This window comes from Musa acuminata, chromosome BXJ2-10, assembly GCF_036884655.1.
Source record: "Musa acuminata AAA Group cultivar baxijiao chromosome BXJ2-10, Cavendish_Baxijiao_AAA, whole genome shotgun sequence".
Classification (NCBI taxonomy): Eukaryota; Viridiplantae; Streptophyta; class Magnoliopsida; order Zingiberales; family Musaceae; genus Musa; species Musa acuminata.
The window spans coordinates 27,422,501-27,447,517 of NC_088347.1; the positions used below are offsets into that span (position 1 = coordinate 27,422,501).

A 25,017-nucleotide genomic window follows, 5' to 3' on the forward strand; every position below is an offset into this window, starting at 1 on the left:
GTGGGAATGTGGCAAAGTGGGGCTTTTAACTTATGATCTTGAAAGCTATATTGTGACTTACATGAATGAATTTTCTAAGGCTTTTTCCTCATGATTATCTTCTTAGGCCTGAACATTTCCTCAAAAACAAGATGTGATTTTTTTAAAGAAGAAAGGGACATTAGATTTGTGCTTGTTTGTCATGTATCAGTGTGCCATTTTATGATTTGCTTCTTTGTAGGTCAGTTAATGAACTAAAAGATAATAAAACATTGGATTTATTTGTTCTCTCTTCGAATCTGGAGGTTTTTTTATTCGCTCATATCTCAAATCCTCTTGATCTACATCCTCTGTCACGAAATATTTTAAACAGAGTGCCAGTGTTGCTTTTGCTAATATTAGCAACATTGAACTGAATTAAATTTGCAACTTATGCACTGAATCACTTTGAGGCTTAAGGCTTAATCTTTAGTTCAACTCTCATAATAATATTCAAACTCTCAGCCTATTCTCAGAAAATTTATCTGTGCTTTTGTAGCATCATTTCGATAGAGATTACAGTTTCTTCGCTGCATATTATGCATTCTATTGTGCTTTTAGATTGCTTTTTTATTTAGGCTTAATTTTTGGAAAAATTTTGGATGTTGGACAATGTTTTCGATGTCATCAAACTATTAAAGCATACTTTGGTCGCTCTATTCGAGATCCCAGATCCTCTCTTTACAAGCTTATTTGTTGCTTGCCAAGTACCACTTGTGGACCTGTTGCTCTATGGTAAGATCAAGGAACCAGTTGTTAGTTGAACTCTGGAGATCTTTATCTTTTCGGATGAGATAAAACATTTTGCAAACTGGTTGCAGTGATTTTTTTTGGAGAAGAGATTAGTTATATGTTATGCTAAGAGGTTGTTGCAGTTATCTTCACTGTTAGAGTTGAAATAAATCTACCAAGTTGAAGAGGAAACTGAGAGTTGAAATAAAGAAGAAGGTTCTAAGTTTAAGATATTTTCTCGTTTACTATCTTTTACTGAATGCTGAGAGTTGTATTTCTTCAACGGCCTTACAGTTTCGATTGTTATTTTTGCTGTATGATTTTTCAATTATTGGTACATTTCAGAAATAAAGTGCTAATTGAACCAATTAATTTTTTGATAAAATTATTGTCAAACTATGATTCCATTGTTCTATATTCTCTGATATTATTTCTAATTTTCCTCCATCAGAGAGCTTGAGCTGTATTTCCTCAGAGATCTGAGAGGTTTGCACTTGTATTTACGCCACAAACATGGCCTCTGGGATCCTATCCTCCGTAAGTGCGAAATCCTGATTATCAAAATGAAGCATCTGAATCTTCAATAGCATCTAATTTTCCTGCTTTGAGGTGTTTCCCTATTCTCATCAGTTATTTAGAATGAACTTCATCACACCTAAGCTTTGGTTCTGATATAAAATTTATTTAATTTTCCAGTTTCACAGAGATTCAGAATGCCAATGGTATATTTGGATTCTCGTTTCTTAATATTTGGGATAATCAACATAAGCGTATTTTATAGTTTTTTCATTTCTATTTAACTTTAATTCAAACGTAATGATAAAAAGTTAGTTCATGTCTACCTAACACTTTTCGTCTTTTTTGACCACTGCAATGTAAGTATTTTGATGACTATTTAAAATTTTATTTAATATATCTTAAATATTAGTTTGATGGTATAACAGACTAATTTACCAAAATCAGAGTTCAAAAGCTCATTTAATATATTTTTATATCTTAACTATTTTTAAATATTAATTTAATTATAATATATTTTTTAAAATATTAATTATAATATATTTTTAAATATTTAATTATACTATTTTATATTTTAAATATTAATTTATATCTTAAAATATTTTAAATATTTTATATTTTAAATATTAAATTAATTATAAAAAAATATATTAAATTTATTTATAAAATTTTAAGAGTTCGAAATTTCACAATATAATCCACAAGGCCTAGAACAAAGGCAACAGTAAGAACACCGAACTCGAACAGCGGTGGAGTAGGTTAATTAAACTAGTCATTCACGAGTCCCACCGTCCCCGCCGCGTCCACTATGCGACAAACCACTTTGCCGGCCTTTTACACGCGTCCGGCTGTGGACGCCGCAGGCGACCTCAGTGACGTCGCCTCGTCCACACGCCTCGCGGCGCGCGGCGGAAGGCGCAGGTCACGCTGTCGGTCGCCCACGTTGCCTTACGTTACGCACGCCTTTTAACGCAAGGAAAATAACGGCCGTTACGACCCTTCTACCTCTCTCCCGCCTTTTCTAGAAGTGCGAAGAATACTTGTAAACCAGAAACTTGATGCTTAACGGAACGTTATAAACTTTATTATAACGGTTTTGGGGGTGTCCGTTACAGCGGCCAATAAATAAGCGTACCAGATCTATATGTTGGCTTTAAGGTGTCGCCAAACCCTTTCTTTTTTAACCACAAAAGAACGTAGAGGGATCGAAGGCCAATCTGTTACCTCTGTATCTCTCGAGCTGGATGCGATTCGAGTCACTTCGATTCATCTGTCTTGTAATGATTGATGCGATCTTGATTGCTTGATCTCCAAGAATAAGCGCTGGAGAACGGGGGATCTGAAGCCGATCGGCGATGAACCTTAATTCGACCGTCTACAAGAGGATGCCTTCCAGGGACCTCGCTGACGACCTCGATCGAGGGGACGATGCATCAGGTGGTTGCTCTTCTTTTTTCTTCTTCGATTTTGTCTCGTTTTCTCGGTTGTCCTGTGGATTTACGTTCGGGTTGTGGCATTAGCTGCGTTGGTGAGTGTGGTGGATCAGAACAGTGGCAATCCTTCCTGGAAGCTGTCTTTGCCTCACGTTTGCGTCGCGACCGTATCCTCCTTCCTGTTCGGGTACCATCTTGGGTGAGTGCTGTGGTTTGTTATTGTATTTGTTTGGGATCTATGGGGATGCGAGGGGTTGTATGAAGTTGTGGTCTCTGTGTGGATCGTTTGGATTGAAGGGTTGTGAATGAGCCGCTGGAGAGCATCTCGATGGATCTTGGATTCGCCGGGAACACGCTGGCGGAAGGTAATTTCCACAGCATCTGCGGTTTCGTGTTATACTACTTCTCCTGTGTTCATTTTGCTATGGTGGCAGTGACTGTTGTCGATCTGATATAGGTTTTGTGGTGAGCATGTGTTTGGGAGGCGCGCTCATTGGGTGCTTGTTTAGTGGGTGGATCTCCGATGGAATAGGGCGGCGCAGGGCCTTCCAGTTGACCGCGTTGCCCATGATTCTTGGGGCTTTTTTGAGGTAATACAAGATCGAAGATTCCATCAGGAATTCCTCCTCATTTTCCATTCAACCATCTGTCCTCTGGTATCAGTTTAGTCCCATTGCACTTTCCAGATGTTCTTTCATCTGTGTGTGAGAAACAAGTAACGTGCTCTCTGCATAGCTAGAAACAAGTACTGGATTTAGTCTGATTTCAAGCTACTAATCAAAATGATAAGGAATGTTTTATTTTCTTGAGCACAAGAAGTCACTACTTGATATTTGCCGCTTTTTAAGTGCATTTCGTGGCATGCATCTGCAGTGCATCGAGTAGAAGTTTGGAAGGCATGCTTTTTGGCAGATTTCTTGTGGGAACAGGGATGGGTCTAGGACCGACTGTAGCATCGCTTTATGTGACAGAGGTATGCAGAATGTATATTTTGGATAATTTGTTTGTTCAACATCCACATTTACTTCATATTTTGTATCTGACTCTCTTTATTGTCCCAACTTGCTCATATGGTTAGGTTTCTCCTCCTATGGTGAGAGGTACTTATGGTAGTTTTATCCAGATTGCAACATGCCTCGGGCTGATAGCAGCCCTTTTTATTGGCATTCCAGTCAAGGAAGTGGTGGGATGGTAACTTATCAGATTTAAGAAACTCTTATTCATATATTCTTTGATTGCCTTTTCCCAAACAATTACAGACAAAACTCATGGTTGCAGGTGGCGAGTGTGCTTTTGGGTTTCTGCTGTTCCTGCTGCTTTGCTTGCTCTCTGTATGGAATTCTGTGCTGAAAGTCCTCATTGGCTTTATAAGGTCATCTTCTTTATCTCTGCTTCTCCACTTGTCCACCCTCTTAATCTGATATACTTGATCTTTTTCAGCTTCATAGGTTCTTATGCCCTTGCAAATGATGGTTTGGAAAATATTGGCAATCTTGACATTACAAATGATTTGAAAATCATTGACAAGGGTAACACAAGTTTTGGTTGATGGCTCATTTAAGTTTATCTCCATGTAGATCAATATAATAGAGTAACATAGAACAAAATGTTGAAGCATAAAAAACAGATTATCAAATCTATGACATGTAGGTTCAAAGGAATGTTTGTCAATCATCTTTGAAGTTGTATTGAAATTTTGAGAAGTACAGAAATATGTATCTTCTGATATCATAATATTAAATATTAGATAAATAAACTTGTAAATCAGTTGATTTAGTATTTTGAAGAGTAAAAAATAGGTACAGTCTCAAGAAATCTTTAAATTCATGTTAGATTTGAGGAAAAAGACAGGTATATTCGAACTGAGATATGGACTAATTTAAAACTTGGCTCCGTATTAACTTTCCTAACAAGAAGAGTTGGGTAATATAATTGCCTATTCCTACTATCTCTATAGTTAAATAAGATCTGTGAACAAGATTACCCTTACCTTAGTTATTCCCCTGTTATCATAATTGAAATGGAAACTATTTCAAAAAAATTGAACGATGAAAACATACTTTGGTTTTTCCAAATATTGCTGGTCAAATCAACATAAATGAATGGTGTAAAAAATGTTAATGCATGAAAAAAAAATAATTATGTAAGACCATTTCAAGTAATGATCCAATTGAATAATCCCGATCCAAATATTGCTTAATGACTGCATACAAAATTCAACTTGTTTTAATTTTTTTGTGTAATTAAATCTGTTTTTTCTATTTCATATATTAAATACATTAGATATGTTATTTTTATTATTTTTAGATTGTGTACATCGATCTTCCAAAACCCTCCATTGGTAGAAGCTCCTGCATCAGGCCGCTTTTTGATGTATATGTTAGAATTTTCTAAAAAAAAAAAAAATTTCATTGATAGGCCATTTAACGTCATATTTATATCCAATTATGATAGTCATCAACACTTAAGGATTGATTTTGAGATGATAGAACTGAGGATTTGATCGTAAGATTCTTTTATTTTTGCCATTTGGTCTACCACCCAGGTGCTTGTCTGCTATGTTACCACTCGGTAAGTTCCACTGTTAGGGATCATCAAGCTATTTTAGAATGTTGGAAGCTCTTAAACTTGGTTCCTCTTGAGGAAAGAAAATGATGTTTTAAGAATTTTGTTTTGAATTTCTATATTCGATGTGAAACTACATTAAAATTTGCAAAATGATATTTGTTTATGATAGTACTTATGGCTGATTGTTGGTCTTCTACAGCGTGGAAGAATTGGTGAAGCAGAAGTTGAGTTTGAAAGGCTCTTGGGAGGATCTCATGTCAAGTCAGCAATGGCAGAACTATCCCGGTCAGACAGAGGGGACGATAGTGAAAGCATAAAATATTCTGAACTATTTTACGGCCGGCATTTCAGAGGTTCCATTGCATGCACAAATGCTTCATAAATCTTTGTTGACTTGTTCCCATTGTTCTTATATTGAATAATATATTTATATGTATATCTATTTGTTCATTGCATTTCCCTCTTTTTCCTGCTACAGTTGTTTTTATTGGAACGATGCTTTTTGCTTTACAACAGTTGTCAGGCATAAATGCTGTGTTCTATTTCTCTTCTGCCGTGTTTAGAAGTGCAGGGGTGCCATCAGAAATTGCTAATGTATGTGTGGGATTCGCAAATTTATCAGGTTAGATGAATGAGCTTTACTATTACTGGAATTATCATGACTTGGTAACAAGAAGCTTATTATCCTTATTGCCTGACAGGCTCAATTATCGCAATGCTTTTGATGGACAAACTAGGAAGGAAGATTCTTCTTCTAGGAAGTTTTCTGGGAATGGTAAGCCAGCAATCCTTATGTATAAAACTTGTGTTGTGAATTTGGGTGGATATGTATGCAGTTCTTAGTTGTGTTTGTTGCTGATTCAGGCAGCATCAATGGGTCTTCAGGTTGTTGCAACAACCCTTCACCACCAAGATTCTTGGCATGTGTATCTCTCCGTTGGTGGAATGCTGTTGTGAGTACTACAAAATATTCTCGATGCATTTTTTTCTTACCTTGATTCTTTTGTTGGATTAAACAAGTATGAAGCCAAGCACAACTTTTGGGTTGTATAATCTAATCCGATACACTTTGGGATCCAAATTGACACAATAAGATGGCCTTTTTTTAATGACTAATAGCAACTGCAGTAGCTCATATATTCTAGTTGTCTTGTGGTTTTAATGAACATTGTAAGGAAGTGAGAAAGAGTGGACTTGCATCTTTCTTGGGAAGAAAGCGGAAGAAATATTCTTACCATCAATCTAGATGTTCTGCAACTCATATCAGGTTGGTCTGGGCATAACTCAAGGATCAAAGACAACACATTGTGACACTAACAGGCACAATGACACCCAGTCAGATAAGCCATCAGCAATTTAGGCACCACATTCAAATTATTTAAAGATGTCAATCATGCCCAGCTTGATCAGTACAGACAATTTCTATGTTGTAGATCATTGTTGAGCATATTTGTAATCATGTGGTTGCCTACTGCTTCCATTTGATTTGACCTGTCATGAAAGGCTGGGTTATTAGCAGCAAGATGAGCTGCCTGTTTGTGATAAGGAAGGCATTGTACATCAGAATTGTGTATATTTCTTACTCTTTCTCACTGTTCACAATATCTGTGTTGCTTGGTGTCAGGACCCGAGTCTGATGAGCCAACTGGCCAATAACTTTATTTTGGTCCTTCAACCACAGACCAAAATGTTTAAGCGGGAGTTATCGTAGTACACTCATTAAGCCCATATAAGCCAATCATAGTCATTGCCCACTTCCGATGTGGGACTAAGTGGGGTGTCACACTCTACCCCACTCAATTAGCTTGACGTCCTTGTCAAGACCCAACATAGCCTAGATCGACCCCTAGCACAATGCATGTGAGGTTTAACTCAGTGGTGGCTCCACGCCGTGATGAGTTTTCTGACTCTATCCATGGGTAGCTCTTTCCTACTCGAGTCTTCTCACCCTGCCCAAATGCTAGGTCGGCTCTGGTACCAAATGTCACGACCCGAGTCTGATGAGCTAATTGGCTAATAACTCCATTTTGGTCCGTGGTTGAAGGATCAAAATGGAGTTATTGGCTAGTTAGTTCATCAGACTCGGGTCGTGACACTTGGTGTTTTAGAACTTGATAGGTTGTCTTAATTACCTACCTAAAGCTGTAAATTCTGGCTTATTTTCCTCGTAAGTTGCTTCTGTATTATGTGACAAGTTAGGCTTGACATCGAGCCCTCAAGCTAAGGAAGTTAAATTTATTAGTAGTTTATTTGAAATCATAAAATGACTTGACTTTTGCAGATTTGTCCTAGCATTTGCTTTGGGAGCCGGCCCAGTTCCTGGTCTACTTTTACCTGAGATTTTTCCCAACAAGATTCGTGCAAAGGCTATGGCTTTGTGCATGTCTGTCCATTGGGTAATGTCTATAATTTTTGTCGCTCTCACATGACATGCCATGAAAGAAAGTTTATGTCAAGCTGATTTAATGGAAAATAACATGGCCAATCATAAAAACATAGTGTGTTTTGTTAACAATATAATACTTCACATTTGTTTCATTATCCTTGGCTAGCTCATTGATGATATGTATAGATATGAAAAAGGCTTTGTTCTGGCTAAAGTTGGCTGGTCATTCCTGTAACCGTTAATTTTTACACTTGCTGGATGTTTATAGTTAAGCAATATTTGTTGTTGTTTTGAGATTTCAGGTTGTAAACTTCTTTGTTGGTTTGCTCTTTTTACGGTTGCTAGAGCAATTAGGAGCAAAGATGTTGTACTCGATGTTTGCATCCTTCTGTCTGACGGCAGCAATCTTTGTGGGGAAGAATGTAATTGAGACCAAAGGCAAGAGTCTCCAAGAAATTGAAATCTCACTCCTGTCAGCTGTATAAGGTATGATATTTTCCAGCTAGTGTTTGCTACAATCATGGTGATTAATAAAATACACTGGGACAAACTAAATTCTGCTTCTCATCCATGATATTAATCAGCCTCGTTCTAAAATGAGTTTTTGTCAATCTGACTTGGTGGTTTTATTTTCTTGAAACTATTATTATCGATTTCACACCTTACTCCATGAAAGAGTGGATAGTTGAATCGACTGGACAGTCTAGTTGCGGAATTGCAACTGCAAGGTGGTTTCGGAAACTCTCTATTCATGGGAGTTGTATCACTTATCCATATGCTTACCACGTTTGACAAACTTTTGAGCACATGAACTGTTTCGGGTCACAGACTGGCTGCTGTTTGAGCACATAAACTGAATGTAACAGTGCTTGGCTTGTTATTTATCCTAGGGGTTGGATCTTTGAACTGCATATGGGATGTAAAACTACAGTTATATCTTGCCATTAAGAATTTGTTTTTGGACTAAAAACGGAAGAGTATGTCACTGATTTTTAGAAGTAATCTATGATCAAATAAATGCCATCGAGTTGATTGAATTTGTTGAATGACTTTGAATGCCTTGCACCTTACACAGGTGATTCCTTTTTTTTAGGGTATTCAGTGCGTGCTTTAGGAGCTATCATATGTGATCTGTAAATAAAATCCTGCCTCTCTACTTTTGCAGGTGGTAACAATGAAATGCGTGTGGACTCTCGTCCTCGACGACTAGGCAATTATTCGGCTTCTGAGAGGTGTAATATATTTATGCCGGACAGTTCAATTTCATTGTAAAGGTAACATTTATTTATTATAGAATACTATGTGGTGTACCTTTCCAAGTGCTTTGATTTCATTTGTTACCTGCCAATGTTAAAACGGACCGAGTGCATTTCTTGATTGCTGAGTTAGCATTACGATTTAAACGCACTGATAATTGAGTCGATGAACGTCATACGCATTTACTTTGGATCAGCTACAACACCACATGCCTGGAGCATTTATTCTTATTTCTCTATCTATCCGAATTAGAAAGGATCAGCGAAAAGGCTTTAATAATAAGGATGCACAAAAAAGTGTAATTACTCAGTTTCATTTGATAACTTGGACAAAATGTTGCACTACAGAACCAAATCTGTCGATTTATGTTTTGAATGACAAGTGCCACCGGTGTGGCACCGTCTGTTTGGTTATTGTCATCGTTAACATAGCCTAAACTTCACCGTCTGTTTGGTGATAGGCCTATAAATCCTTAATAGCGCGGTAGAAACTAATCACATATAAGGTCGTTGCTGGGGACTCACTATGAATGACTTTGACGGCCGACACAATAGTCGTTGCCAAATTCATTCCCCTGGAGAACTCTCGTTGTTATCTTCTTTGGTTGGAATCTTCAGCTCACTCGCAGGCACAGGCAGAGGTTCTTCGGCAAAGTAGCTATCATGGAGCAGCTCGGCCGCCATAGCTCGAGCAGCAGGATTGTAGCTGAGCAGCCTCCTCACAAGATCAACTTCAGCAGCAGACCTGTCGGGAAGGCATGCTTCCAAGCCAATCGGGCTATCAACCTTCCCGAAGGAGATCTTGTTATAATCAGGCAAGTCTAAGCAACCTGACCAGGTTTCTTCTGTCAGGTCACCCAATACGCTGATGATTTTACTCAGTTGATCTATGTCTGACGTCCCTGGAAATAGAGGATCTAAACTGAGAAGCTCTGCAAAAACACAGCCTAGCGACCAGAGGTCGACCTCTTGTCCGTAACTTGTCGACCCGTAGAGTAGCTCAGGAGCTCTAAAACACCTTGTTCCAACACATGAAGTCAGAGCACCAGATTCATCTACTAAATCATCTTGTGCCTCATCATACGTATAAGAGCCCTTGAGGGGATCTACCTCGATGTCACCTGTACTGCAGGTGGCCAGACAAGATGTATCGCCGTCTTGCAAACTCATATCCTTATCGCTGTCGTACATCATATTCTTTGCTCTCATGCCATACAAATCCTTCATGTAGTCATCTTCGTTGACATGCCGAGGACCTGGGATATTCTGGTTCTCGGGTCTTGGATCCTCGGGCCATGATACATTCCCCTCGTGTTGAATTGTAGGTTGTTGCTGAATCCATGTCTCGTTCTCTGGATTGATATCAAGGGATGTCAATCTAGTTTCCTGAAGCATCATCGACTGCCAAAAACATAGATTCAACAATCACTGACAGAAATCTGTTCATATATCGAATACAATATCTACAGGTAGCAAAAGTATAATTCAAGTAACAAAGGAAAAGCAAAGATAATAACAAGAAAAGGAGCTAACTGCAAATACATTTACTGTCTAAGCTGACACGGTATATTTTTCTGAATGCTTCAGTTTCTCATAGATGTAACTGTGTATATTATTATTTCATAACAAAGCAAAATGTCAAGAACATTGTACACACCAAAAGTGACAATAAAATTAATTCATTTAAGAGAAAGATTACTAAAATTCCAACATGTACAAAATACATTTTGTAATTCAGAACTAACTGATAACACACCCACAAAAAGCTTCTTTGAGATACCACAAGAGAAAGATTATGTAAAATATTATATGTTTAAACTACAATGCAGAGCCAATATGCTTTTCAGAATATATTCAGTAAAGTATATATATATATATATATATATATATATATATATATATATATATATATATATAATTATTAAAGTACATGTATACATTATTTGTTATCTAGTGAGTTTAAGTATCAGGAGTCACAGCATTTTAAGCAAAAAAAATAACTGCATTATTGGTTTAAATGTATGTTTCTCATTCCATGAAGCTAATGCCCTTTGTTGTTAGTACTCACAACCTTACATCACAACGAAACCTTTCATATGGGAACTCTAAATCATGTGTATATCTTTATAGTTCTTTCCAAGCTTCTACATTGCTTATCGGAAGTAAATATCCTCTGCATTCAGACTTCAAAAAATACAAATTTAAAAATTCTTAAAAAATACATGTTAAATACAATTTTTCATATATTGAGTTAAATCCATTCTCTCCCATAGTTTTAATCCACAAGTTCAATTCCACAACATCTCCAAGTTTGAGAATCTTCCTCTTTATATAAAAGTGATTTTCCTACAAATACAACTACTTCCTCTAATTTTTTTTTTTTTTTAACTTACCGAGTCTTTCAAATAAATTTTCTACTGATCACTTCAATGCCTCAACATATACCACAAGATCCTGAAGTTTCATCTTTTTTCTGGCTTAATCTCACTTATAGTAGTTTCTCCACCATAAACCAATATTTTCTGACCAATTTGCACTAATTGCTTATACGCTTTCATCAAATATCGGTGAATATATATCTATTTTCTAATCTCAGTAGTAGTATATCTTTCATGCAAACCTTCATCATCTTTGATGTTATATAGATCCATTTAATCTCCAGTCTTCCTTTCTTCCTGAAATAGTTCCACATGTTCTTCCTGGCCATCTTTGGAGACATATCGTAACCAGTATCTTATGCCTTAAATTTCACCTTTTCCTAACCATTTAATATTAAGTCCAAATTTCATTACAGAAAACTTCACAATTTACCAACCCCTTTATTCCATCATCAATTATTTCATAGGTCAAATGACACTTTTAGATTCTCTAAAGTTTTTTACTATTTGTCTAATCTTGTTAGTCATCAAATCTTATTTTATATGATATGCAAAGGTCTGGGGTTAGCCGATCCAGATTTGGAGCGACTGGGTGCAACATTCAAGCACCTGAAAGAGTAGAAGACAGATCAAACTCAGACACAAAGGTACATACTCAACCAAGTCTCTGTTGGAGTTGGCCAAGAACCACTAGTTTCATCCAACTCCAATCTGTTCATATTGAATTCCTAACAACCATAATTGGTTCTTATCAGAGATGTTCAAGCTAATCTTATCTTATCCAAACAATTATTCGGTCAATCTCTTCTGATTCCAATCGATCAACCTAATCTGGCCGATCAACCGATCTGACCCAATCCTAGCTTGGATCCCCCTACCAATCTGAGAATGAAGAAAGCAGATGATGATGAGCTCTGATTGATACCTGTCCGAAATCCGCAAGCTTTAGAACCCCATCGGCCGAGATCAACAAGTTCGACGGCTTGAGGTCGCGATGCACCACCGAGCTCCGGTGGCAGGCCTCGACCCCCCGCAGAATCTGGAGCATCCACTGCTTCACCTCGCCGATGGCGATCCCCGCGCCACCCCTCTTCGCCTCCAGGATGACGGCGCCTAGGTCGGCGGGCAGGAATTCCAGCACGAGCACGGCGTCCTCTTCGTCCTCGTTCCAGAAGTACTCGATGAGGTCGACCACGTTGGGGGCGCCGCGGAGGGCCTGGAGGGCCTCGATCTCGCGGAAGGAGCTCTGGTAATCATGTATCTCCTTTAGGGCGACGACCAGGCCGTCGGATCGGCGGCGTCCGCGGTATACGTCGGCGTAGGCGCCGGAGCCGATCCGGCCGAGGATCTCGTACCGCTCTATGATCTCGCCGCGGCCGTAGATGCTCCAGCTCCGAGACGAAGTCTGCGACGGCATCTGCGGCGGCGGAGAGGAATCCATGGAGCGTCTCTTGGTTGCGTTCGGTCAATGGCGGAGGGAAAGAGTAATCCAAGAGGATGAGATCGAAGAGAAAATTATAAGAATTCATATTCCAATAATAGTTTTTTCTTTTTTTGCGGACCTCTGTTTTTTCACTTATTTATCATTAAAATAGCGATTTAAATAAAAATAAAAAATAGCTCATATGTTTATTCAATTTTATTATTATATTTTTAATGAATAAAAAAACGATTTTTGAATGAAAAAATGCACTTTTTTTGAATTTATAAAACATAAATTGCTGCTCTTTTATAAACTCTCCAAAATTAAAACCATTGTTAGTAATTAATTAAAAACTTCTTCAATGTTGTTTGTGATGTAAAATTTTGTTATTGTGGTGCTTTGAAGTGTCTCCTTTCAATCAATATTATTTACTTCACATTTTGATACATCAGGCAATTTTCATTGGTGATTTCATGCTATTATTTCTTATCTTCTTTACATTGGTGATTCTTCATCCCTTCAGGTTCATTTTCTCTGCTCCCTGTGCTATGGAATTCCTGTGTTTTGTTTGATTCCCCACCAAAGTCAAAGAAAACAACGTCTGATGTTTTTGACTTTTAGCTAACCAAAGGTTTCTCTCTCTATGGAAGCAGTATAATTGGAGAGAAAATAAGATGATAAAAAGCATCTTCTTGTGTTTTCTTCCTCAATCAAGCATGAATAATTTTTTGATCTTTCTTTCCTTTTCTTTATTTTTATTTTCCTGCCACATAAGTCAAACATTCTGTAAAGAATTGAGTAATTGCAAGTGATGAAGAGCCGAAGAAAGGTCTCAGGCAATCCACAGGCAGACACTGCAACTCTTCCCCTGCAATTGCCTTCTCTGTTCTTTCATCAGACTCTGCTTTCATCGAATGTCACTGACCTGGCCAAGATCACCATGCCCTCGGATTCAAAGGTCCTGTGCTTTAACAATGTCAAACGCGCGTGGAGACTTTGGGGACACCACTTTGTTCTTAGAGCAGACACTTGCATGTTCTATCCATTGACATCCTTCCTCGACGTGGAAATGAACAAGTCTGAGTTGACCACAAGGCACCGGTATCACCTCAATCATCTGATCTAGTAAACCTCCATCGTTTGGATGCAGTGCTCCCCCATGTTCTCAGTTCTTCCTTTCAACCATAAGCTGTTCTGCAAATTTCTACATAGTTTATTATTGTGTTGCATTTCATGCCTTAATTTATCATATACACCTGCAAGTGGATTGTCGATCGTCAATGGTATCCTCTTCTTATCTCTTTAAATTTGCTAAGACATACTCGGTCATTGACAGCTCATTTGGGGGTGGCAGAAGACTTGTAATGCATGCAACAATGGCAATCTTTGGGTGGAAGATGGATAGTGGCATTGACGGGACATATACTACACATATATCGCAGCAATTTGCAGCTTGTTTAGTGCAATTTACTTGAGAGATGAAGAAAGGTTGCGTTGACCCGGAAATTTTAAGCTATCGAAGTCAGAGTCAACCGAATCCATTGCCCAGCATTTTCCTGTGGGACAGCTCGGGTTGTATCCCATAAACTATCATAGTCAACATGACTTTTAGTGCTGCTGTTGTTCTGGCGATTCCTCGGTTCATGTCTTAATCGTTGAAGGTGCAACTTGATACCGTGTTAGTCAACTTTAGCACACCCTCCTTGGAAGCATCCCATTGCGGCGATCGATCAGTACAGTTTCGTGTTTGACTTTGGAGAATGATTTGGCTTCTGACATGTTCAAACCATTTGCCAGTGAGTAGAAGATATTATGGATTGCTTGCAGAGCCTCTTCCGCGGGATATATGAGTGAGTGATTGAGGACGGGGTCAGAAACCAGTTTGCCAGCTGCAATGGGGAGAAGCAAGACCAACGCCAACCGACCGACGGCCAGCGAGGAACCCGCGGGCTACCGCGGTGGTGGACCGCCGGCCGGGGACGACGATGGGGAGAATCCACAGACGGTGATGTTTCCCCCGCCGCAGGCGGCGGGCCTTGGGCCCACGAAACGCTCGTCGGCGGCGGATAAGCCCGGCCGTCGTGGTAGACCGGTGGATGAGTACCCTCATGAACTGATGTTTCAGCCTACGGCGCAAGGCCGCCCCGGTGGCTCGGTGGATGAGTATCCTGAGACGGTGATGTTTCCTCCTCCGGCACCCGGCGGATCGGTGGAGGAGTACCCTGAGACGGTGATGTTTCCTCCACGAGCACCAGGCCACGCCGGCGGTTCGGTGGACGAGTATCCTGAGACGGTGATGTTTCCTCCTCCGGCACCCGGTGGATCGGTGGAGGAGTACCCTGAGACTGTGATGTATCCTCCGCGGCCACCAGACCACTCCGGCGGATCGGTGGAGGAGTATCCTGAGACGGTGATGGTTCCTCCTCCGGCGACAGGTCGCCCGGTTGGACCAGTGAACGGGTACCCGCCGACGGTTGTGTTCCCTCCGACGCAGCCGCGTCCCCCTCGTGTCGTTCATGGTTCACAAGCGCAACTCCCCCAGCCGAGGCCGCAGCCGCTTCCTGCGCCTTCTCCGATTGCCTACGGGAATCCATGGTCAACGGGACTATTCGATTGCGAAGGGGATTCAACAAACAGTAAGACTTCGTTGCATGATCTACAAAAACATCTCCGCGACGCTTTAAGCCATGAACTCATGATTAGTCAACCCCTTTGCATGTCTTCCTTCATAAGAGACAACTGCATCTTCGCTGCCCAGAACTGAAGCAAAGATCGTGAACGAGTAGTCTGTTTGCTTAGTTCATACATGCAAGAATTTGTTTGTCGACGTTTAACGGTGGTCTTCTCCTTGCAGCGGTCATGACGGCCTTCTTCCCCTGCGTCACCTTCGGTCAGATCGCTGAGATTTTGGATCAGGGACAAACATGTAAGCAGACACAACTTCACTTCTTTGCGTCACCCCAAATTAGTTGGTTCATGATGAGAATAATCTGACCCTGGTGATGAAATGGCTGTGTAGCTTGCACTCTGGGGAGTCTCATGTATGCTCTGCTCCTGCCAATTCTCTCCTGTGCTATTGTTGGCACGCCTTATCGATCGAGGCTGAGGCAAATGTACAACCTGGTTGAAGCTCCCGGAGAGGATTGGATTCTCCATATCTTCTGTCCATGCTGCGCCCTCTGCCAAGAGTACAGAGAGCTCCAACACAGAGGATATGATCCTTCTGTAGGTAAATTACTTCCGTCAACTGATCTCCTCGTAAAGGAAATTAATTAGAAGCAGGGAGGAAGAATAGACTCACATACTTGCACTCGTTTCTCTTGCCCACTTTCTATGGCGAGGTAGTCACCGGTGCTGGTTGTGCTTTGTTGGCAGGTTGGATGGGTAACCTTGCTCTTCAACAAGCGAAAACTCCTCCCAGGATGTCGCCTATGCACAGATGAGACATAAGGAGACTCGTGTTGCAGTAAAATGTTTTCCTCTGTTCTTGTAGCTTTCACCTTAAATTGGGGCATGTTTCTGTTGGTCTTTGATCATCCAAAAGACTGTCATAACTGTTGCTGTATTCTCAGCGTTCTGGTCACACTATCTTGTTTCTATTGAGAATTATGTACTCTGCGATTTCGCATTAATTTGCCAATATTTGCCAGAAAAATTTCTTGCTATAATTTGATGATTCAAGTTATTACCAGGAGACACTGCGGATTGCACATGTTTCAACACGATAAGGGACAAAATGCTGACAGGAGATTTGATCGATCATCTTCCTTTCATCATATTTTAGCAAAAATATGCAGCAAGCTTCAAAAGGATTGATTCCATGAAGATGCTAAGACGAGGATCTTGAATAAAAGATCACGAGGACAGTCTTCGTCTACACTTTGATCGTCTACAGTAACAAAACAAATTGATGTGTCTCCCATTACTGGAAACCAGTGTCCCATTAGCTACGATTAGACCTCTGCTGAGGCCTGGTTCTTTTATCTTTCCACACTAGTACATGTTTGATGTGTCATAATTTCACAAGCACCATCATCCACGGAAGCCCTCCTTTTTCTAGCTCACCCAGGCAAGGAAGACGAGCACTACTGCAAGTTCTGGGAAACAAGAAGATAAACCATTCAGCAGAAGAACAAAATAGACTTGGAAGGAGAAATTGAAAGGTTAATCGAGAAAGAAGCTAAGAGAAAAAAACACATGGATCAAGAACGAGCAAAGTGAACTATGCATACCGGTGAATTCAAGCAGGTGCTCCGCAGCTCATGTTTTTAGCTTCACTGCTGCATGGGAGACAAAGTTAGCGATCCTTTCCAACCTGGACATTTCACAAATGCAGCTTAAAATTTCAGGTTTCGGTATTTATTTTTGACGAATACCAAGTGACTGACAGCATCAAATTGTTACTTCCTTATGGTGTGAACAACTCTTTTGAATCTTTTTCAAATATAATTTCTAACTACATTCTTGTGAGATTTTTCAAGTCAATGAATGTTTTCCTCCAAGCATTTTATACAGCCACAGAACATACAAATGACATTTCTGTCGGGTAAAGTCAATTTGAAGATTCTCTGATGTCGCCTAAATTAGATGGTTTGGTTTCACTTGATCCATGCCGTTGAATGGCAACGACCACCGCATTGCAACGAGCACAATGATATGAGCTGGCTGCTGCGCAGCGTGTGCGGAGACAATAATAGCAGTATCTGCAATTGGAGAAAGAAAAAAAAAAACACCTTCATCAGCTTTTTTATATGCAACTAGAAAGCATTCTGCATCTTGTTTAATATGTTCCACCTCCCAATGTTATTGACAAAGCTTTAGAGAGCATAAATAAGAAAGGACTAATTGAGGATTTTATAAAACGCAACTGTTTGTCAACCTATTGATATAGTCATTGCTCATATCCCATTCACTGCAGTCAAATTTACTAAAAACAAATAGTTGAAATACATACAGCCTTGTTATTTGATTGTGGTTTAAAATCGTATGTATAAAAGTATCCTATAAAACTCTCTTACATATTTCGACTCTAAAAGAACTGAGATACAACAAGCTTCCATATAAGAAAGTTTATGCATAATCTACAGAGCCACCATATTGGGAAGAGAAGAAAAAACTAGCTTCTACTTACCAAGTGACAGATTTTGAGGCAATGTAAGAACTCATGACATATAATACACTGTAAAACCAATGATTGCATTGCTCGAAATTTACTGTCAATGTAATTAATGCATGACATATTAACTATCGTCTATTGCTCAAACCTCTATATTTCTTTTACAAGTCCAATTTGTAGTGATATAAAAACTGTGACAAACATTCCTCACCGTGGCGGTTGCTATTCATTCTAGGCACCTGTATTTAATTCAAAAAATGATATAACAATGTTAAATGATTTGAACATCCTCAACAACACTCCTTTGCAACCTCAAAAACTCTAGCTAGTTAAATCTACAGGTTCTAGAGTTCAATTCCCTATAACAAAAGAGTGTTTGTCAGTGTTCATTAGATTACTTGTTTGTCGCACATCTCATCTTTCTCAATCTAACATTAACAAGGTTCCATAGAGCAAAATTATGTCAGCAACTCATCCTACAAGGCAAAGAAAAAAGAGGTGGAATCTAAACAAACAGCCTCAGATATCTGCAGATTATTAATGTGTGGATATCTTTAGTCTACTTTGACTAATCCATGTAGGCATACATTATGAACAAGAAAAAAGTTTTGATTGAACTGCTTTTTTTCTTTGGCAGCATCATATTTGCATCATGCACAGGATCTATCTGAATCTTGTTGTAGAAAGAAACTAGGAAATAACAACAAGTAGACACCCAAACCAATTAATTATCACTATTACTCGAAGCAATGCAATTCTACCAAAGGAAAACAGAAATACCTGTGTTGACAAGGAAGTGCCAGAAAAGGAATTGTAGGATTTGACTGACATATGGGACACGCTGCGTCATTACCAGAAGAATCAGATGACTTATTTTTTGAGAATGGAAGAAGAAATCTCTTGACCGAAGATGAGTTCAAAAGAGGAAGAAGCAAAAGCAACATCTCCTGCACATTACTAGTAAGTTCAGATACTTACCAAGTGCTTTTCATTTTGCTATATGAAGTTCTATCAAGAAAACCACAGGTGAAACACTGATGTAAGAGCAATGAGCTAGACTGGTGATGATGTTGCAAGCTATTGAGCATAGTTAACATGGAGTTGTGGACCTTCCATTGTATGGTATAGACCACAAAATGTCTACCAAGTGGATATAGAAGATTAACATTATCTTAATTTCCATCAAACATGCTTTCCAAGGGTTTTAGTTAAGTCTTCCATTTATAACTGAATATTAATTTAGTTGTTTCTGGAATCAATAAACTATTCTCGTTACATCTACATCAAACATGCATTGACATATGGACATGAGAATATAATACAGCGGCCTATCCAAGTATCTGATCAGAAAAAGAGATAAAAATGGAACTAGAGAAATATACCGGAAAAGAAAATTCTTAAAAAAATAAGATACTCATGTTGTAATGCCGAGAGATTGTGAGATACTGGAAGTCCACAAGCACAAGAATCATAAAAACCAGAAAGACCACTTCTTATGTTAAATCATTTGATAGCAGAAGAGTATAATTAAACAATCAAGCATCCGAATAGCAGACGTGCAAAAATATATATCTTGCACATCTTATAATAATATACTTGAAAGAGTCAAGTAACTGACTAGCCAACACATAAAAGTAAGTTTGACCCAACTTGCGGATGTGAACAAGAAAATATTTCTTGAGCTTAAAAGACAACCTATCCTATTCAACTGCTTATAAGTGTTTGTGCTTCATAGTAATTGTAGTATACCTCTACTTAGTACACATTCCACATATCTCTCTGGTTGGTTAAGTTGGCTTTCAACTCTATAGATTCAAAATAAACTGCATCTTTTACTAAAAAAGGATGCACTCACTTGACATTGCCTTGTGAATCTACACATTGTCTGGACATGATTTATCATTTATCTATCAAGCCTTTCATTTTCTTCTAACATTTTAACTAAGTTTAGTAAATTGTTTCTTTATTGGCAAAGGTAGCACCTATTTAAAAACTGTTGCATTGTTTCTAGAAAACAATTGCTACTGAGAGCTTGATCAAACCAAGGATGCTGAACCAACTTTCCAGCCAAGAAAAAATCTCAATGGCATTTTACGTAGTATCTAGATCTACCACCTGAGAATAGGATGAAGAATGGAATGCTAAAAGTAAAACAATCATGAAGTATGCAAAATAAACAAGATAAATCAAGAAATGGTCTATCAAGCAACACAGTGAAGTTTTGCCAACTGATTGATGGTGCATTAGTGATCTTAAAAATTGGAATGCCAAAAGGGGACAGCTAGAATTTACCTTGAAAGGGAAAAGAAATGGTGGCTTGAAGCAATGATATCGGAGTAATAAAACTAGGTGTTCCAATGAAGATATTATCATTAGCATGAGAACTATATGGTTGCCTAGTAGGTTTAAGAAACAATTTCATTTTGAATTTCTTTTCTCGTTGTAATAATCTTGCATCTCTCTTTGGATGTCATAAAATAGTCGTAACAGATTCCTCGTATTTACTTTTGGTTATGAATAACAGTTACACTTTCAATATGAAGCTGGAAAAGGGAGAAGCCTCATTTGAGTTTCTGTTATTCATAATGATTCATAAAGTAGGTGACACTGGAAAAAAATCAGATGAAATGACAAAGCAAATTGCAAATGCATGATGTAGAGGGAGATCATTCCTTTGCCTCCATCTTTAACAATATTGCAATGAAGGGATGTGAAGAGATTTTCTGTGTCATAAAATCTAAAGAAGGGATATAAGTTACAGTCACTTCAACCTAGAAATGGCATCAGCTAATTGTTGGTTTCATGCCAGGAGAGCTCTGCATGGTCTCCAAACATGCTAAATTCATCATTAATATGTCACCAAGCAAAAGGAGCTATGTCCAGGAAAGAAGCATTTTGATAGTCAATGCTAACTGCCAAAACAAATGCTTAAATGATACAAAGAGCTCTCAATGTGAAAAGTATTGGCGTTCAACTTATTTCAGGAAAAACTTACCGAAAATTCGTTCCACACTAATTGTCGATTCATGTATTCAAAACTAACTGCTCGATTCATATTGGGGTTTCCATACACAAGCCTTGCTCTAAGAACCCTTTCAATAATACTTCTATACCTGTATCACCAAATATCAAGATTTTGAAGAATTAGTAAAGACAAAACTTAAGCCATGTATGCACCCCATATCAATTTAAACACAAGAAATAGACAAAAAAGTTGCAACCTAGTCTAAAACCAGTGTAAATTTGACTTGCATATCCAGGCCTTCATCAGGCACAACGAGGCAGATTCTGGATGAACCTCAACATGGATGCAGCTTGACTCATCCATGGTAGTATTTAAGTAGCCTTAACAGGGTCCAGATACAGATCTAGGTGAGGTAATGGATTCAAGTGTGATTATGTATTCATATGTACATCTCTTGTTAATATATATATATATATATATATATATATATATATATATACATATATATAGTCACAACAGATAAGATTTAGAAAAAAGTAAGTCATTTTATTTGCATTTCAATACATATATGGAAAGTCACAATTTTTTAAACTCCACTTTATAAGAGTTGAGAGCTAAAGTGGTGGTTATTCTTCCTATTATGGATTATGATTTGGGATATATGAATCATGATTCCAAAGATGAGCCATGAATTCCAGAATCAGGAATCATAATTCACATAAAGCCTCCAAATCATGGAGATAATGAAGCAGGTGCATTAGAGCTAAGCAGATTCCCACTACTAAAAGTCATACTCTGCCTAAGTGGAATGACCCGCCTGGCTTGGCTACATTAGTAGTTGTGAGCCCTTTCTTGTAGGCTTTATTATCATTTTTGTTGTATAGTCTGTATTAGTAGGTTTTCCAGCAAAAAAACCTCCTATCTAACATCATCTTAATGTCATTAAATAAACAAATGTGAAAATATCAAATAATTTAATTTTAATTTTAATATTGTATAAAAAATAACTTTCTATGTTTTCTAAATCATTAATTTATGTTCATAATTTGTATTCTTTTCATGTATGTAACCTTTGTATTTTATTTTCTTTTGGCTTGCCAAGTCAAACACTCATTCATGCTGCCAAACCAGTCACTCAAATTCATACCCAATAATATTGTTTAGAACTAAATTATATGATTATACATTCTATATTTTCCAAGTAAGATATAGTGTTATCACTCCTTTTACCTTTTCCATGACCTTGTTTAGAAAATTCTTAAACCTAATTCATACAAGCAGCAACAAGTGTGCCAGATTTGCAAACATACTTTACAGGCACACCAGATTTAAGATTATGTGCATAAAGGGCAGCCTAGTTGATTCAGGCAGATATGAAAGATCTTGACAAAAAATAGCCGTAAAACCTTACCTTCCAGAATAAAGAAATATAAGTAAGTTGCAGAAAGAGGCAGCTTTATATAATCCCTCGATGCGCTGTAACAAAAGCCAGGATTGGCGTGCCAATGATCTCTAAATCATAGAATAATATAAATAAGATATATAAGTAGCTAACTACAAGCAACTTGACAAACATGAAGGAAAAAAAAACCATCAGAACTGGGAAAACTAACCTGTTCAGAATCACCCCATCTGCGAAAAGCTGAGAATGATTGCACACGGGACCATAGATATTGACCACCAACTGTGGTAAGGCAGTACCATATCTTTTGGGAAACAGAAAGCCCAGGTCCTTCAAGCCCAGTTCTAACTGAAAGGTAATCACATAATTAACAGAAATAGTTCGGATAAACATCATTAGGGTTGTGAATGTTAAATAAAATATGATAACACAACTCAACCCCAACATGATAAGGGACATAATCGATGAGAGATCCAAAATCAGCACATTCAAACATGCTTAACCTAAAATTGTCATGAAATAACACATTAAAAAATATACATAATTTAATTGTTAAATATTGTTGAACTAAATTGAACATAAGATAAAAAAACTGAATTGACATGAAAATTTTCACAAATACAACAACACAACTTTTGTCATCCCTAACCATCATGTGAGATAACTAAGTTGCCAAGAGACCCTAGTCAAACTTGTAAATTCTCACTATAATGCTAACTCTCTTTTCTCTTTGAATTAGCCTCAGATCAGATCCTAAGGGGACTAGGAACAGGCACAAGTACGTGTAATAAAGGCACTATAAGCATCTTTGAATAATTTGAATTACTACTTTCTCACATATAGATAATTCCCATTACTGCTGAGAAATGTTTAAGGCACAGAAATAACCAGAGCAGTATGAATTCTGAACTTGCACCTCTACCACATATAACAAACATTAAGCCATATCCTCTGCAATCAGAATTGAACATACCAATGTATAACAAGAACAAGCAATTTGGTGCCTCCACCAAAATTTGATTTTCAAACATGACAATCAACATCATTGATTCATTCATCAACTTTGTGATGTTGTTCTGCAGTGCTGTGACTTCTATTAACTACTGCAGCAACCTCAACCTAACACCAGCACCTAACAGCTTATTCCTGCCTTAAATATATAAACATGGTAATAACATATATAACTTTTATTCCATTAAGTTTTAGTTGTAGATGATTGATGCTAGTGAATATTGCAGAAACAAGAAACAAAAAACTTCAACAAAGGCACCAAAGAATTATATGGTCACTTTCTTATTCTTATACATTCATTGCATTTGTATTTCTTACTTTCATACTCCAAGAATGCCATTCTACAAAGATTTGAATACTTAAGTCAAAAATCAGAAGATGATGAATAAAACTTACATTTGGAAACAGTGCTCAAATTAAGTGACGTGTAGGGGTATTATGAGAAAAACACACGGTCAGCTTTGAACTAACAAATGCACTTGCATGCATACAAGCACAGAACATGGTCCAGGTAATAGGTGGAAATTTGTCTATGACAATTGTGGTTGCCATCTTCGGTGCATACCTGAAACCTGTATGTCATGCTGACTAGACCAAGTGGAAAATTGCAAAGATTTAATTAAATCATTCTGAGAAGATAAATCCCTGGCTAATTCCATAAGTTCATGGATTTCCAGTAAGTCATCCTCTAGACTCATGTGATTTCAGAAACTCTTAAGAGCCGGGCGGAATAAACATATTCGTTATACACTACGGTGTGCAACACATAGAGAACTTACACAAGAAAGAGGACACGAACCTGCTTTGCCTCCAACGGGCACAGCGCGCTCATCTCTGTACCTAAGGTTCATGAGAGCATTCCCTGGGGTGGGCTTATCTACCCAGATAGAGAATCTCCAGATCAGAAACTCAAGGAAAGCATCCAGTTCTGGCTCGTATTGAAATAAAAACCCTGGCTAATTCCCGAAAAAGAAGAGAACACCAAGGTTACCAACCAGGCTCGAACCGAAACCAACCAGCATCCAAGATTCAAGATTCCCAGGGTTACCTTCATCAAGGAGAATACTTTGACAAGCTGCTCCTTCAACATGGCGGACATCTCCACATCCAAGCGCGCCGCGTCGAACTGGTTAACCCGCGATGTGGTAACCTGGATCGGCAGCTGCCCATCCACAAATCCACCGATTTCAAACAATCTTGCTCGAACTTTGAAACTCTCTAACATGATCAAGAACCAAAATAACCATATCGAACCTAAAAGGGCAAAACCTGAAAGGAATCTCGCAGGGACTTCCATCTAGGGTACGATCGTTGGTACTCCTCGACCCAGGAGTACTCGGACGGGGGATCCGAGCTCGGAAATGACAGCGACGATGAGTCGACAGAGCGACCGGAGGAAGCTAGAGTTGCTCGGTCGAGAGGCATCGACGCGGCCGCTTTCGCTTCTCTCCTCGAGTCTGGCGAGAACAACCGAGAGGTCACGGAAGCGGACGGTGTCAGATGCTGGAGAGCAATTTGGTAATTTTATCGAATGTTGGACCCCCTACTCTGCTTCCGGTGACGTGGGTGGGGTAGCTGCCATGCAAAGAAGTTAGGATCCTCTCCAAAACACACGAAGAATTAGATTCCTTTCGTTTCTATCTCGACCTTTCATGAGTCCGTATCTCAGTGCTAACATCGTCCATTCAAACAGTTGGTTCAAGTGCTAGAAATGGACGGCATAGATTAAATTCAGAAAAGGAGGACAATTGAGATGGACCCGATTGGATGATTTCAATCCTTGGTACGATCTGGACGGGATCCCCAATCGCGG

The 25,017-nt window shown here is 38.6% G+C and overlaps 4 protein-coding genes across 9 annotated transcripts; 2 read left to right on the forward strand and 2 right to left on the reverse strand.

Moving 5' to 3' along the window:
• Positions 1-2,427: 2,427 nt before the first annotated feature.
• LOC104001005 (probable plastidic glucose transporter 2) lies at positions 2,428-9,030 on the forward strand. Of its 4 annotated transcripts, none has more exons than XM_009423171.2 (14): positions 2,428-2,703; positions 2,787-2,898; positions 2,997-3,064; positions 3,157-3,289; positions 3,573-3,672; positions 3,778-3,890; positions 3,978-4,071; positions 5,467-5,620; positions 5,746-5,889; positions 5,969-6,042; positions 6,132-6,220; positions 7,549-7,663; positions 7,956-8,139; positions 8,819-9,030. In XM_009423171.2, exons 1-13 carry the CDS (start codon positions 2,622-2,624, stop codon positions 8,136-8,138), a joined length of 1,461 nt encoding a protein of 486 aa, XP_009421446.2. In that variant the 5' UTR covers positions 2,428-2,621; the 3' UTR covers position 8,139; positions 8,819-9,030. The 4 variants fall into 4 exon arrangements, with proteins under 4 accessions (XP_009421446.2, XP_009421447.2, XP_009421448.2 ...); XM_009423172.3 differs by lacking the exon at positions 8,819-9,030 and adding an exon at positions 8,330-8,690; XM_009423173.3 differs by lacking the exon at positions 8,819-9,030 and having other exon boundaries at positions 7,999-8,139.
• Positions 9,031-9,195: 165 nt separating this feature from the next.
• Positions 9,196-12,789, reverse strand: LOC135583527 (cyclin-dependent kinase F-1-like). Its single transcript, XM_065128914.1, has 2 exons — positions 12,213-12,789; positions 9,196-10,310 (listed from the first exon to the last, which is right to left on the reverse strand). Exons 1-2 carry the CDS (start codon positions 12,726-12,728, stop codon positions 9,477-9,479), a joined length of 1,350 nt encoding a protein of 449 aa, XP_064984986.1. The 5' UTR covers positions 12,729-12,789; the 3' UTR covers positions 9,196-9,476.
• Positions 12,790-14,517: 1,728 nt separating this feature from the next.
• On the forward strand, positions 14,518-16,316 carry LOC104001007 (uncharacterized). Its single transcript, XM_009423175.3, has 4 exons — positions 14,518-15,346; positions 15,565-15,636; positions 15,730-15,939; positions 16,086-16,316. Exons 1-4 carry the CDS (start codon positions 14,605-14,607, stop codon positions 16,151-16,153), a joined length of 1,092 nt encoding a protein of 363 aa, XP_009421450.2. The 5' UTR covers positions 14,518-14,604; the 3' UTR covers positions 16,154-16,316.
• A 206-nt stretch (positions 16,317-16,522) lies between these two features.
• LOC104001008 (peroxisome biogenesis protein 2) lies at positions 16,523-24,705 on the reverse strand. Of its 3 annotated transcripts, XM_065128916.1 has the most exons (10): positions 24,474-24,705; positions 24,253-24,366; positions 24,004-24,160; positions 22,405-22,541; positions 22,203-22,303; positions 20,822-20,939; positions 18,607-18,773; positions 17,239-17,413; positions 16,943-17,025; positions 16,523-16,807 (listed from the first exon to the last, which is right to left on the reverse strand). In XM_065128916.1, exons 1-8 carry the CDS (start codon positions 24,627-24,629, stop codon positions 17,263-17,265), a joined length of 1,101 nt encoding a protein of 366 aa, XP_064984988.1. In that variant the 5' UTR covers positions 24,630-24,705; the 3' UTR covers positions 16,523-16,807; positions 16,943-17,025; positions 17,239-17,262. The 3 variants fall into 3 exon arrangements, with proteins under 3 accessions (XP_064984988.1, XP_009421451.2, XP_064984989.1); XM_009423176.3 differs by having other exon boundaries at positions 16,943-17,413; XM_065128917.1 differs by having other exon boundaries at positions 16,943-17,413; positions 24,459-24,597.
• Positions 24,706-25,017: the final 312 nt, after the last annotated feature.